Raw genomic sequence first — 13316 nt, forward strand, 5'->3', positions numbered from 1 at the left:
GGCGCTTTACTCTTTAGAGGGAGCCCAAGGTATCAGGGATACCAGGTTAGTCTGCATAGTCTGTGCAATTTAGATAGCCTACATGGCTTGGCTTGCAAATATAAAATCTCTCTGTGGATCTTTCTGCCTTAGTCTATCTATCCGTGCCCTGAGCTTTCCCCGGCTTGACATCACTGAAAATATCAGAGGAACAGCTTCTAATCATTCAACTGGTCCAATGGGAATTGGAGGAGAGGACTCCACTGTGACAAGCTGCAGGGACAAGACGTTAGCACAAATGGCAAGATAAATATAGACGGATGAGTCAGCAACTAAATCTTCTCCCTGTCTTTCCCTCGATTCTATCTTTAGAATCAACCTTTCCTGCATCGTCAATCCTTTCTCCATCCTTTACTTCGTGTGGGCTTTGTCTTCCGTTTGTTTTTCCCTATTATTTTACTATCGCCTCGGGTTCACTACTGTTTGAACGCCGGGGGTCCATTGTTTCCCAAGTCGCGTCCAGCCCCTCTCCTCAAGTATCTACAGGGTTTCTTACCTTGAAAGACCTTGGTTTCTAGTTTCAGATACCTTTGTTGGACTAGTCCCATCCCCTCAGATACTCCTGTGAAAAGACGAATATTCTCCACATATACCCGTGTGCCACTGTGCGTGGCTAGGATCGCCATCGCGTCGATTCTACATCCTGGGTAATTAAAACATAATCGCGCGAGGTATCTCGCAAGTCGCTCCGCGGCTTGCTGTACCGTCTATTTTCAATCTTGCTATCGGTGCGCAATTGATGCGCCCGTAGCCGCCCATCATGGGTAGAAGAAAGATTGAGATCAAGGCCATCAAGGATGACCGCAATCGCTCAGTGTAAGTTGAATCATCCCACCGGAGATCGCTCTGGTCGCTCATCGCAGCTTTGATTATAGTACGTTCCTGAAACGAAAGGGAGGTCTGTTCAAGAAGGCTCATGAGCTTGCTGTTCTTTGCTCCGTTGACGTAGCCGTCATCATCTTTGGCCACAACAAGAAACTATACGAGTATTCATCATGTGACATGCATGATGCTCTTGGTCGCTATCAATATGTGAGTACAAGCTTCTCCGATTCGCACCGAAAATCTCTAACTGGTAATCTTTCAGTTTGGCCCTCCCCACGAGCATAAAGGTCCGGAAGATTTCGCGGGCAAGCGCGACGATGACGACGAGGAAGATGAGGTTTCGCCGGCTCCCGAGGACATTCAAGCTGTTCAACAGAACCACCCCGCCATTCCCCCTCACCTCCAAAATCAGCCTGCCTTCCAGCACATGAATCATGCACCCTCCGCGTCACCCCCCATCCATGCTATGACACGTCATGGCACACCGCAACCTCAAGGAACTTCGCGGCCCTCATCAAGGAATCATATTCGCCGAGTCAGTTCAAATCTAGGTCCCTCGCAACACGGTACACCTCCACCACCGCCCCCTGGTCCCCCAAATGGGGGGTTCACGTATATGCAGAACCCATCCATGTACAATCCGAATGTTCATGCAATGAATCAGCAGCCCAGACCGGGACAGTTTGCGCACTATGGACACCCACCGGGCCAACACCAAGGGACGCCTCCTATGCACCAGCACGGTTTGCCGCCCCAGCAAATGCCACCCCAGCACCAAGCACAGCACCAGGCACAGCACCCCGGCCAACAGCATTTCCAACAGCATGGCCACGTCGTGGGAATGCCTCCGGGGCCCCACCAGCATGTGCAGGCATATATGCAGGAACATGGGAGAAATTCGATGCCTCCAGGGTTTGCACCCGACGGTCACCAAGAACGGACTGCCTCGGAGCACCCCCAGGATGATTCCTCGGGTGCAATGAAAGTAGAGCACAGCCAATCGCCGCCACAAATGAAGTCGCTATCGAAATCACGGAGTATTTTCACGCCTATTGATGATCGAGGATCGGTGCTCGCCCGTTTCGGGCCTGGAGCGGGATCCTATGAATCCCACAATAACCACCCTCTCAAGCTTGAAGCACTACCACAAGCCTCATCTGGTTCCAAATCAATGCCTGTTAGAGCTGCGACGGAAGCTCCTCGTGGAGGGCCAATTGCTTCGACGCCAAAAATCAAACCACCATCCCGAACTAACAGTGGGCCATTGCCATCAAAACGACCGCAGTTGAAGGTGCAGATTCCTAGCGAAACCTCCGATGGTGGTAGTGCCACGGCCGACTCATCACGTGATTCCGCTGGTAATAGGACCTCTACGCCTGCGAGAGGAAGTGCTGAAAATGGACCCCCGGGCGTGGTCTTACCCCCTCCGTCGCCATCGGCCGGTGCAATAGTGAGTGCGGGAGCGCAGGGACCTCCAAACCCGTTCGCGCGACCGCCTCCACCCGTTTCCGCAACGCGAAACGACTCCTACGGCAGCAATAACGGAAATCAGAACAACGGGAATAACTCGAATAACATTGAAACACCTATATCCGCCCTGCCGAGCCGATTTGTATCCGATGCACTCCTCCCATCACCTTCCAGTTTCTTCCCTGAATGGGGCTTTGGCCGCTCCGGCCCCGACTCCAACATGCTGCCCAGTCCCCTCACCTTCCCGACTCCGGCAGTACAAAGCGGTCCCAGCTTTTCTCGAGAAGACGAACAAGACAAGAAGAGAAAAAGCCCAGACGGTGGATCCGCCGGGGAAGGTACACATAAAAAACCGAAAACATGAATGATGCTTGGCCTCGGAGTATTCGTCTCCATATTGTAAAGTGCTGGCATTTTGATCAACTGTCCCCGTGGACAAACCATCTCACTTCCTTGTCAATACCCCATCGCCCCTTTTTGCCCCGGGGGCATTTGAATGTCTCCAATTTCTAGTTCGATCAAGCTTCGCAGTCATGTATCCTCTCTATACCCCGGTTTTTTGTCATTCCTTATCTTTCGCCAATTTCCTTTTCTTTTTTTATCCAATGACGTTTCTCACGTGGATCTTGAAGTGATATACCTGCTGTCTTGTGTCAACTTTTACCTTCATTTATTTCTTATCTCTGATTCTCTAATGTTGCGTTGGTAGAGACCTGGCGTTAGGTCTGACTGCTTTGATTCTTGGATGTATATAAAGCAGGTTCTTGTTTCTAGGAATGATGTCAATCTTTTTTTTCCTGCCTTTGATGTCCAATTCCAGAAGTAGTAAGCTTCTAAATTCGCAAACCTGCAGAGAGAGTCTAGAAAGTTCGGTGTTCGGATCAAACACCGAAGTGACCGACACCTGGTCCGACATAAAAGCTGACATCCACCCCGCTTTGACCTGGATTCCCCCAAGGTACACACTTCTCTGCATATAATTTATACATTAGGGATCTCCATTCAAGATGACTTTAACTGGAAGCTGCATGTGTGGTGGCGTTACTTACGCTGTCGAAGGTAGATTCATCGAACTCAGTTACTTCCAATGCTAACAACATACTAGCTGACACATATACGGCCGCTCTGTGCCACTGCACCGACTGCCAGAAGGTAAACCCCCAAGAGTTATACTTCCATACCAATGCCCTCTACCTTATATATCTAATATCAAATAGTGGTCTGGCGGTGCATTTACCTCCAATGCAGTCGTCCCCCGCACCAGCATGAAAATAACAAAGGGTAATATTAGACAGTGCACCTCCCACTACGATCAACTCTTATATCTGACTCCTACCTTCTACACAGGCACTCCCAATTCCTACGATGCAATTGGAAATAGTGGGAAAATCAATAAGCACTTCTTCTGCCCGACCTGTGGCTCAAATCTCTATACAGAACTGGAGATCATGCCTGATATGACTTGCATCAAGGCTGGAACTCTGGATGGAGGAGAGGCAAATCTTAAGGGAAAGATTGATGTCGAATTCTATATCAAGGATCGTCCGGCTTACCTTGCTCCTGTTGAGGGTGCCAAGCAGGAGCAATTGCTGGGTTGAGACTGAACAGGGTTGGGATTGATACTAGTCCGTCAAACAGGGTTGGTCGAAATTCTGGTTTCTATTCGAGAAAAATAAATTCAAACATCCTTCACTCATATACCTACTTGAGAATCTGAAAGTCCTAGATGTTTGTTCCACCATCCGGTGTTCTGAGGACTATATAAACCCTTGAGTCTCTTTTTCTATCTTCTTCCTCTTCCTCTCTCCTTCCTCATCGAATAACCATCAACCATGCCTTCCCTCAACATCAGACTCAGAGGTCACTTTACCATAAGTCACTTCCCAGAGTGAGCCATGGTATACATCACCATAGAATCAGCAGGTGAATTCGAATACACCGTCTCGTACGACGTCAACGTAACCTACTAGACAGAAGATGGGTGGGAAGTCGCGCAATGAGGCCGTGCTCGATGCTGTAATGAAGGCCAATCAGCATGCAAAGGCTGTTGGTTTTGATACGGCTACACCGACGGATATCAAGGAACTTGAAGCCCAGCCTGCGAGTCCTTCGGGTTATCTGCAGAGGCCTATCTATCGTCATTCCAGTGGGGTGAGCTTGACGCCTCAGGATATCTTGATTTATTGTTGTTTGGAAATTTCTTTCGAATGTGTGTCCGATCTTGGATCTACGGATCGATCTGGTAATACTCCTAGGCTCCTGGGTTTGATGTGGAGAGTTGGGAGTCGTGCTAGTCAATCATTGCTCACAGATACGGTGGACTTTTGGATTCAGCATGTTTTGCACTTGATTAAGAAATTGACATACACGCAATCTTTGAAACTGGTCGCCTTTACTAAATGAATATGCGAAGGACGACGAACGGAGTATTTGAAGTAGTAACACAGATCGACTAGCTACTTCAAATATGTCCATCGCTAGTAACTTTGCCCAGTCAAGAATTGACACGGGCTGACTGGGAAAGAAGCTAGTCGATCTGTATTACCACACCGAGTGTTGAGTCCGAAGTCCTTCTCTAAACATTTATGGACCTTTGTAGTTCGGTGTTCGGCCTTTGATGTGGGGAGGGTATCTTCACCATGCTTGACACTTGAAGTCAAGAAAGAGAAAACAAAATGCCAATAGAAGGGATTTGTATTAGATTTGAATAGAATGATACAGAGACTTGATGTGAATATCAACTGGGCAACCCTAACATGACCCCCGGGGCCGCTTGTCACCGCCCACGCCCTTCGCGTATGACAGATATCGGGATGTGGAGAGAAAGTCAAGACTTGCCATTTGCGGCAGCCGAATTTAGCCGGCCTGTGCATATTTAAAGGAGATAGGAGATATTTTACTGCCAACTACTGCCGAACCCATCATCTACACTCAATTGGCCTCGTGTTTTCAATTTGTGAAAATTCTTCCGAGACCTCCAAAATGACCCACTCAGTGCTCTCCCGTCGTGCACAAAATGTCGTCGATGCCGGATCCGAGAACCCCATGTGGGATGTGATGAAGGATACATGGGACGTATCATCAAACCCCAATGGATACGTCAATGTGGGCGTAGCAGAAAACACACTGATGCACCACGAGCTATTAAAATTCATCAACAAGAAACTCGAGCTACCCGCAAAGTATCTCACGTACAACGACGGCGGATGTGGCTCTTTCAGATTAAAGGCCGCCGTCGCCGGCTTTTTGAATCACCATATGAAGCCAGCCACGCCCCTCGAGCCCAGCCATATCATGGCGACCAACGGTGTCTCGTCTGCAGTTGAGCATGTTGTATGGTCATTTGCAGATCCCGGGGAGGGAATTCTTCTAGGAAGACCGTACTACGGCACGTTTATTCCTGATATCTCGCTTCGTTCGGGGAGTTGTGTGGTTCCTGTTAGTTTTGGCGAATGCGATCCTCTCGGCCTGGAGGGTGTGGATAAGTACGAAGAAGCATTGCTGGAGTTCCACCAGAAAACTGGCAAGAAAGTCAAGGCTTTGATGCTTGCTCATCCTCATAATCCGCTTGGACGCTGCTATCCTCGAGAAGTGCTCGTCAAGCTGATGCAGATGTGTCAGAAATACCAGGTGCATTTCATCAGTGATGAAATCTATGCTCTTTCCGTCTTTGAAAATACTGTCGATGAATACCCCCCACCTGTCAAATTCGAATCAGCTCTCTCAATCGATCTCGCTGGTATCATTGACCCGAGGTTGGTTCATGTCCTTTGGGGTATGAGTAAAGACTTTGGCGCAAACGGTATCAGACTCGGCGTTATCATTTCCCAGGCCAATCGTGATGTTCATATGGCTTTAACTGGGCCCTCGCTTTATACTTATGCGTCTGGAATCACAGACTACTTGACTGCCCTCTTGCTTGAAGACTTCGACTTCACCAATCGATATATTCAGCAAAATCAGAAGCTGCTATCTGAGGCTTATGCACACACGGCGAACTATTTGAGAGAACACGGGATTGAATATGCAACAGGATGCAATGCTGCATTCTTCGTCTGGATGAATCTCGGAAAGAAATACCGCGAGCTGCACCCGGAGGATGAGTGTGAGGTTGTCGGGGAACGAGTCATGCAGTGCCTTTTGCAAAAGAAGGTCTTCTTAGCTAGCGGCTTTCTATTCGGGTCAGAAAAGGACGGGTGGTTCCGAATTGTGTTTACACAGGGCAATGACTATTTGAGCGAGGCTTTAGAAAGAATGATCGCAGCACTAGAGGAATAAAATAATCTCATGCGATCGCCACGAAAGAATCGTGCATCAGTTTGGATTGGGCTTGACGATCCGTGTGCTAAATCAAACATCGGCATTCTTCTTAGCTAGTATTTGCATAATCTCCATGTGGCCTTGTTCAGTTGCCGCATCGAGGGCAGTGCCATAAAGTTCCCCTTTGATGATGACATCGGCCCCATGATCGAGTAGCAATGCAAAGAGTTTCTCCATGACCTTCTCGCGCAGCCATTTGAAGCGCTGTGCTATTCCCTTCGCCTTGGAAATTGACATCAGCTCCGTTCTTGAGTGACATGTCGACAACAGCTTGATGCCCATAGAACGATGCCTCTTGGACATGAAGCATTGACGCCATCCATGCGGTCTTCATAGCCAATCTTCAAAACAAAAGTGACAAACAGTCGTCAGCCCATAAGAGGAGTGTTGTTAGCTTCTTGGGTTGCCTTCGAATGATGACATTGTTTCTTCTCTCGGTCTTCCAACAGCCGGTCCATGGCATTCTCGACAAATTCCGAGCTCAATACAATTACTTTGGTAGTGGGGTCCCTTGTGAAGAGGCCAGGTGGCTCGCATAACCTCTCATCAATTCAGGCTGTCAATTCTCAGCCACTTCGTAGGCGCCATTCCATGCGCCGATGTCCTGGCTCCCGCTTCGAGATGGTATGGGCGAGGAACCTGCAGAGGGCGACAGAGACGCTACAGCCTGCTCAGTCTGTGGCTGTGCAGGTTTGACGGAGGTCGAAGAAGAACTAGCAACAACTACCAAATGGCCAGTAGCCTGAGATTTGAGCCTGGAAGCAGGCTTTGAAGTTGGAGAAGGTGCAGTCATCTCGGGCCCCATGGGCGGTGAAGAAGTGATCGCGCTGTTCCCCTGGGGATCACCGCTGCTTGCCCCTCGGACTTTGAATTTCAGAAGCCGCCTCACCGTGATCGAACACAGATTTTTGTATCAGAAACCGAGCAACAGAAACAGGGGTGAGGGAAGGGTGCCAAAATTATATCCTAAGCTGACTCCATCTCCGGGCGCCCAATGATTGACGTAGGACTAGCCTGGCGCCTGGCACCTACCCTAGCCCTTCTTCCCCAAAATTGAGGTATCACCTGGATGTACCATCTCGCAACATTGATATGAGAAAACTGCGCGGACATATTTGCAGCCTTTCTGGTGAGATAGGTTATCGAGATTAAAGAAAAGGAGAGATCAGGGCGCCAAGCTTCTCCACCCATGGATCGTCCAAGGCTAACTGAACGTAACCAAACTCAGAGAATTCAAGACGTCATCGCCTTCTTTTTTCTATCATAGAACTAAACAATGGCAAGTGTTACCGCCTCACGATTAAGGCGCATGAATACTCCCCAACGCCCGGAGCGAAATGCATTCGGAAAACGCAACCACTACCATTTCTCCGTGAAGGCTCTTCCCGGGGTTCCAGGCGAAGCTGTAAGCCACCATGAGTGTGAGGGCCGCTCTAGAATTTCCCCTCTTTCTCCAGACACCTAAGCCAGAATCATTGTGCCTTTACTACTGGAGGCATTTGTCAACCGATTCGACGAGCCGGGCTTGATTCCCCAAATGGCCAGCAACTTGAAACCATTTGCGCCGTTCACTTGGACCACCACCGACGAGAGCCTTGCGCAGGCCGTTTCTCGTAGGTGTCAGGAAATCGGCATCAGAAGTGAACTGTGTGATGTTGCCGTCACTACCGCTGAAGAGCTTCGCAGTGTCGAGGCATGCTGGGCGAATTGGAGCAGGGGCATGGTGGAAGCTATGGCTATGTTTGATCTCCCAGATGATGGTGTCGAGAATGTCGAGATGAGCTGCGAGAATTGTGGGTTTACTCCATCGATGAATAAGCCCCTGCATCCGTGCTCTCGGTGCTCGCGAGTCTCGTATTGCTCGAGAGAATGTCAAATTGAGAACGCTGCGGCCCACGGTCAGGTATGCAGGACTGGTGTCAATTGAATTTGGAAAATTTTTGATATTTTTTTCTTTCAACATGTCTCTGCAAGATGTAGAATCAGTTCTTTTGGCATCCTATTTGGCCCAGTCAATGGAGCTTGTCTCCTCGCTCTTGTTCTTGTATTTTTATACTTCGGTTTCTACGAAGGACAGACATCCCAATCCATATGAGAAGTTAAATCTTTGCCCATATACCAGAGAATGTCCTTAGGAGACAACACTACAACTATATGAAGGTGGCTGAGCTCCTGATGCTCCGCCCCGGTTGTGATATTGTCTACAAGAGGCTCAGAATCAAACACGTGAGGTGTCCTCCTGAGAAGGAAAGTAATACAGTATTATGGAGTAGGCTTCGAGGCCCCCACTCATAATTTGAGCTCGCTGGAATCGTACAAGGATATGCAGAATTGATATTAAAGCTTGGGCTCGCATTCTCACTTGGAGTCACTGGTAGAAGGTCTGCATTCGATGAGTTACTGAATGCGTCACTCTTTCTCATATACTGCCCCTGCAAGATAAGTCACTGAGTGTCGACTTCTATACACAAAGGTATCAGTAGACGAAGCGACAGATCCCCGGGGTCATTGGGTTTGATGTTGACGGCAACATCTTCGAGTGACATGTTTCTATTTTATCCTACCATGCAAGTCTCCTATATTTGAAATAGAAGGGATTCTCACGCACGATTAATGTATTTATTTTGGACTTGAGAAATTGATACCGTGACGCCTGATGATCGGGGAAAACTAGGGCTAGTTCCGCACGTGACCGCTACTTATAGCACAAATCAAAGGATCGAAAGGGATTTTGAAGCCATTTAAACAAATTCACATCTACAAAAATAGAAAAGTGAAAAGCAATAATGTAAAATGATCGTATTTTATTTCATTCATCGTATGAATATCATTATCATGTCTCAACAAGTCCCCATTGTGGGGCCGAGAACCAAACTCAACTCCCTAGACAGGGGAGGATGTAAATGCAAAGAGTACTTTTTGTACCATCTCTTGGAAAAATTCAAATCGCTTGAAAACAGATCAGAAAAACAGGGGGAAAACAGAGAGGTATCACGTAAGGAGCGCCGAAAGGTATGCAGGAAGGAATCAAAGGAAAGATCAGACAACAGGCGTCAACTGGGTGTGCAAAGCCTGCGAGAGGGCCTCCTCTTGACGCTTGAGCTCCATCTCCATCAAGTACTGAGCATACTTGGACCGAGGGTTGTGGATACCACACTCGGTCTTCTGCTGTCCCTTCCAGCGACCAGCACGCTCGTCCTCACCATCAGCAACGGGCTGGGTGGAGTGCCAGTCACCAATGCTCTTGTAGCCACGGTCAAGGAGCTCGTTGTAAGGGACATCGTTCTCCTTGACGTACTGCTGGACCTGGCCGAAGGACCAGTTGGCCATGGGGTTGATCTTGATGAGGCCGGCCTCGTCGACTTCGATGATGTCAAGGTCACCACGCTTGCCGCCTTGGCTGCGGCGGCGGCCAGTGAGAACAGCGTGGACATTCATCTCACGGTAGGCGCGCTGGGCAGGCTCAACCTTGGCCACCCAGTCGTAGAGTTGGTCATCGGCCTCCCAAAGCTTGGTGCCGTACTTGGCTTCAAATTCGGCGGTGGTGTCGACGCCAGCGGGCTTGTAGATGTGTACATTGTTGTTGGGGTACTTGCGACGCACACGGTCGACCAGTGACATTGTCTCATCGAAGTGATAGAGAGTGTCGAGGAAGATGAGATCAACCATCTGAGGACGAGGCACTTGCAGTTTCGAGAGCATGTCCAAAGTAACAAGACCTGTAAGACCGAAGGCGGTGGTCTGGAAGAGATGAGGAAGCGAAGTAATGCACCATCTCAAGATCTCTATAAGGAGAAGTCAGATACAAGAGTCTTTGGAAAGAGGGGTTATGTATATGAGTACGAACCTTGAGGCTCAAGGAATTGCAACTGGCGGTTGAGGAACTGAAGATGGGGTTTGGTAAAGACAATCTCGGGGACGTAGTCCTCACTAGAGCCAGAACCAGCACTAACATAGCCCGATTCAGTCATTCCATCGTGGTTGTCAATGCCCTCCATCTCTGAGGAGTAGTTTGTGGGCATCTTGGCCGGCATAATGTAAATAGCACAGAGAGATCTTTGAGAAGGATGACCAAAAGGATTGTATGTATGGAAATATCGAGGAGTATGAAGAACTAAGTCACAGACAATGGGAGCGAGAATATAAGAACACCAGAGGTAATCACATCATCCGGAGGTCCGTCCCTGGCATCCTCTTGATTCCGATATTCTTCATTTCCAAGATCCAACGATGCCATTGGTCAATGATCACAGTGGGGAATGAAAACCACCCAAGCACGCCATCGATGGCGATTGCGTGCTTGAATTCTCACACCCCACCGCCTTCTGTAAACGGGGGCATTGTCATCTCAAAAGGGCGGTGAAGCCATGGAAGGCGTGTGCCCAGGCTGGCAGAATATCCAAATCGATTCTGCCCTTCTGAGAAAGGCGTAGAATGTCATTTTAGGTTGTAGCTGATGGATTTCCGGTGATGTTACCCCCCGGAATATTGGTAATTGGTGATGACCAACCCAATCGATGATAAATAAATCCGGGAGCATTCCTGGTTCCTAAATGACATAATGTTAGCAGGTTTCTGAATCACTAAACCCGCGTATGATAGGGGATTCGTGAATATCAAATTATATATATCACATGCTTTGGACAACTTATCATGTCCATAACTAGAACTATCTGACTCTGAAGTCATGGTGGATCTGGATGAGATGCTTATCCCAAAATGAGCTCATCTTCATCCTGGAGGTGGTGTCGGCCACCTCATTGTCAATTCTGCCAGGCGGTAGCACACGTGAAAGGGGGGTATCATCACGTGTCTCTCTGGTGGGACCGAATCCACGTGCCGATCGGCGCGAGTCGTTTTTGATCTTCGGAAGTGTGGGATCTTTGAAGATAGCCTCAACCCGCGAATAACTCTGTACTAGATCTCTTCACCAGTAGTACATCATGGCAGATTCCACCCGCCCCACAAGGCCATCTCTCGGCCAAATGCGCAGCAGTTCATTCCTGCAGGACCACCAGCAGTACAAACCGATGGCTCCAATCAACCCAATCAACCCAATCACTCAGACTATCGGCGAGGTTCTGGCGACTCAGGTGGACGATCACCTTGTACTCAGCTCCAATCCAATCAAGCCAGATCCGGAGAGAGTCACCGACAGCGGCATCATCCACAGTATCTTCAATCACCACGCAAATCCTCTTCCAACCGGAACGTCGCAAATCGTCGCGACCATCTACTACAAATCTAACAATCCCATTCACCCCCACTACCACCCCGACTCAGGGGGCCAACATACCCCAGGCGACAAGCTCCCAGCTCCCAAGGTGCCCGAAGGCTCTGCCCCAACAGAAGACATGGATAAGTTCCCGCGCGAGCCACCTGCCCCGGAGCCAGAACCACTTGATCACCTGTATGGGCCATACGTCTCTCAGCTGTGCTTGACCAACTTCCTTCAGATCTTGGAAACCCTCCCTACTCCCTATCAGCGCATGAACACTTCGCACCGCTGTCTTGACCGCGACGAACACCCTCGCGTCGTGGAGGTCACGTTCTCTCCCCCGCCGAACCCGGACTATCTCTCTTTCCCGGATCTGCGTAAGCATGAGAGCATCTGGCGCTTTGAGCGCGAGTGGAATGTCGAGGTTGTCCTGCAAAAGGAGAGCGTCTTCCGTCGGCACAAGCGCCTTGCTGTGTTCGACATGGATAGCACCTTGATTGACAATGAGTGCATTGACGAAATCGCCAAATTTATTGGTGTCGAGAAGGAGGTTTCCGTAAGTTACTCTTATGAAGACTTCAAATTCTTATGCCAGTGACTAACATCGACGCAGGCAATCACTGAACGCGCCATGAACGGCGAACTAGACTTTGCTGCATCGCTGAAGGAACGTGTCGGTCTTCTTGCCGGCGTCACCGCAGATGTCTTCGAGAAGCTCAAGTCTGTCCTGAAAATCGCCAAGGGCGCCCGTGAGCTCTGCCGTGCATTGAAGAATCTGGGCTACAAGCTCGCGGTGGTGAGTGGCGGGTTCCAGCCCCTCGCCGAGTGGCTCGCCGAGCAGCTCGGTATCGACATTGCTGTTGCCAACCATGTAAGCCTCCCTGTTTCCTCTCATTATTTGTATCTCATCCAATCTAACATTTCATCCAGCTCGAAATCGATGAGGTCACCCAGACCCTGACCGGAAAATTGGTGCCATCCTACCCCATCGTCGACGCCGCGCACAAGCGCACTCTCCTCAAGTCCATCGCCGCTGAGCACGGCATCCCTCTCTCGCAAACAATGGCCGTTGGCGATGGCGCCAACGATCTCCTCATGCTCCACGCTGCAGGCCTCGGCGTCGCCTGGCGCGCCAAGTCCAAGGTCCAGTTGGAAGCTCCCGTCCGTATCAACGGCGAGAGCCTTGTCGATATCCTCTACCTGCTCGGCATGGACAATGAGGACATTGCCGAGCTGACCTCCGACGCGCAATAAGTCCTAGAGTAGCCAACCGGGCGACTCGCCACTCTAGTAGATTATACACCTGTGTGCTGGCTAATGCCGTCTGATCTAACTTTTTGGATAAATTATACCCCTCAGGAAGTCTAGCATGAATTGGCGTCCACAGGTGATTTCAGGGCTCGGTTTGGAGATTCCTTTGTGTTGAAGAGTTGTGGTGTTTATG

The 13316-nt window shown here is 49.5% G+C and overlaps 9 protein-coding genes across 9 annotated transcripts; 5 read left to right on the top strand and 4 right to left on the bottom strand.

Moving 5' to 3' along the window:
• Positions 1–799: 799 nt before the first annotated feature.
• rlmA (SRF-type transcription factor RlmA) lies at positions 800–2698 on the top strand (the record flags this gene model as incomplete). The annotated part of the gene is made up of 3 exons (XM_056681120.1): positions 800–855; positions 915–1071; positions 1127–2698. The coding sequence occupies 3 exons, from the start codon at positions 800–802 to the stop codon at positions 2696–2698; spliced, it is 1785 nt and encodes a 594-aa protein (XP_056528502.1).
• Positions 2699–3341: 643 nt separating this feature from the next.
• On the top strand, positions 3342–3932 carry N7500_009983 (GFA family protein; the record flags this gene model as incomplete). The annotated part of the gene is made up of 3 exons (XM_056681121.1): positions 3342–3393; positions 3440–3486; positions 3552–3932. The coding sequence occupies 3 exons, from the start codon at positions 3342–3344 to the stop codon at positions 3930–3932; spliced, it is 480 nt and encodes a 159-aa protein (XP_056528503.1).
• A 234-nt stretch (positions 3933–4166) lies between these two features.
• N7500_009984 (uncharacterized protein) lies at positions 4167–4737 on the top strand (the record flags this gene model as incomplete). Its single annotated transcript, XM_056681122.1, has 2 exons — positions 4167–4222; positions 4305–4737. The coding sequence occupies 2 exons, from the start codon at positions 4167–4169 to the stop codon at positions 4735–4737; spliced, it is 489 nt and encodes a 162-aa protein (XP_056528504.1).
• A 579-nt stretch (positions 4738–5316) lies between these two features.
• On the top strand, positions 5317–6612 carry N7500_009985 (putative aminotransferase; the record flags this gene model as incomplete). Its single annotated transcript, XM_056681123.1, has 1 exon — positions 5317–6612. One exon carries the CDS (start codon positions 5317–5319, stop codon positions 6610–6612), a length of 1296 nt encoding a protein of 431 aa, XP_056528505.1.
• A 72-nt stretch (positions 6613–6684) lies between these two features.
• Positions 6685–6957, bottom strand: N7500_009986 (ankyrin; the record flags this gene model as incomplete). Its single annotated transcript, XM_056681124.1, has 1 exon — positions 6685–6957. One exon carries the CDS (start codon positions 6955–6957, stop codon positions 6685–6687), a length of 273 nt encoding a protein of 90 aa, XP_056528506.1.
• A 256-nt stretch (positions 6958–7213) lies between these two features.
• Positions 7214–7459, bottom strand: N7500_009987 (uncharacterized protein; the record flags this gene model as incomplete). Its single annotated transcript, XM_056681125.1, has 1 exon — positions 7214–7459. One exon carries the CDS (start codon positions 7457–7459, stop codon positions 7214–7216), a length of 246 nt encoding a protein of 81 aa, XP_056528507.1.
• Positions 7460–8140: 681 nt separating this feature from the next.
• Positions 8141–8482, bottom strand: N7500_009988 (uncharacterized protein; the record flags this gene model as incomplete). The annotated part of the gene is made up of 1 exon (XM_056681126.1): positions 8141–8482. The coding sequence occupies one exon, from the start codon at positions 8480–8482 to the stop codon at positions 8141–8143; it is 342 nt and encodes a 113-aa protein (XP_056528508.1).
• Positions 8483–9693: 1211 nt separating this feature from the next.
• On the bottom strand, positions 9694–10688 carry met16 (phosphoadenylyl-sulfate reductase (thioredoxin); the record flags this gene model as incomplete). Its single annotated transcript, XM_056681127.1, has 2 exons — positions 9694–10439; positions 10502–10688. The coding sequence occupies 2 exons, from the start codon at positions 10686–10688 to the stop codon at positions 9694–9696; spliced, it is 933 nt and encodes a 310-aa protein (XP_056528509.1).
• Positions 10689–11597: 909 nt separating this feature from the next.
• Positions 11598–13126, top strand: N7500_009990 (phosphoserine phosphatase SerB; the record flags this gene model as incomplete). The annotated part of the gene is made up of 3 exons (XM_056681128.1): positions 11598–12428; positions 12486–12743; positions 12803–13126. 3 exons carry the CDS (start codon positions 11598–11600, stop codon positions 13124–13126), a joined length of 1413 nt encoding a protein of 470 aa, XP_056528510.1.
• Between the last annotated feature and the right edge of the window lie 190 nt (positions 13127–13316).

The sequence above is a fragment of the Penicillium coprophilum genome, assembly GCF_028826855.1.
Source record: "Penicillium coprophilum strain IBT 35676 chromosome Unknown utg000006l_segment0_segment0, whole genome shotgun sequence".
NCBI lineage: Eukaryota > Fungi > Ascomycota > Eurotiomycetes > Eurotiales > Aspergillaceae > Penicillium > Penicillium coprophilum.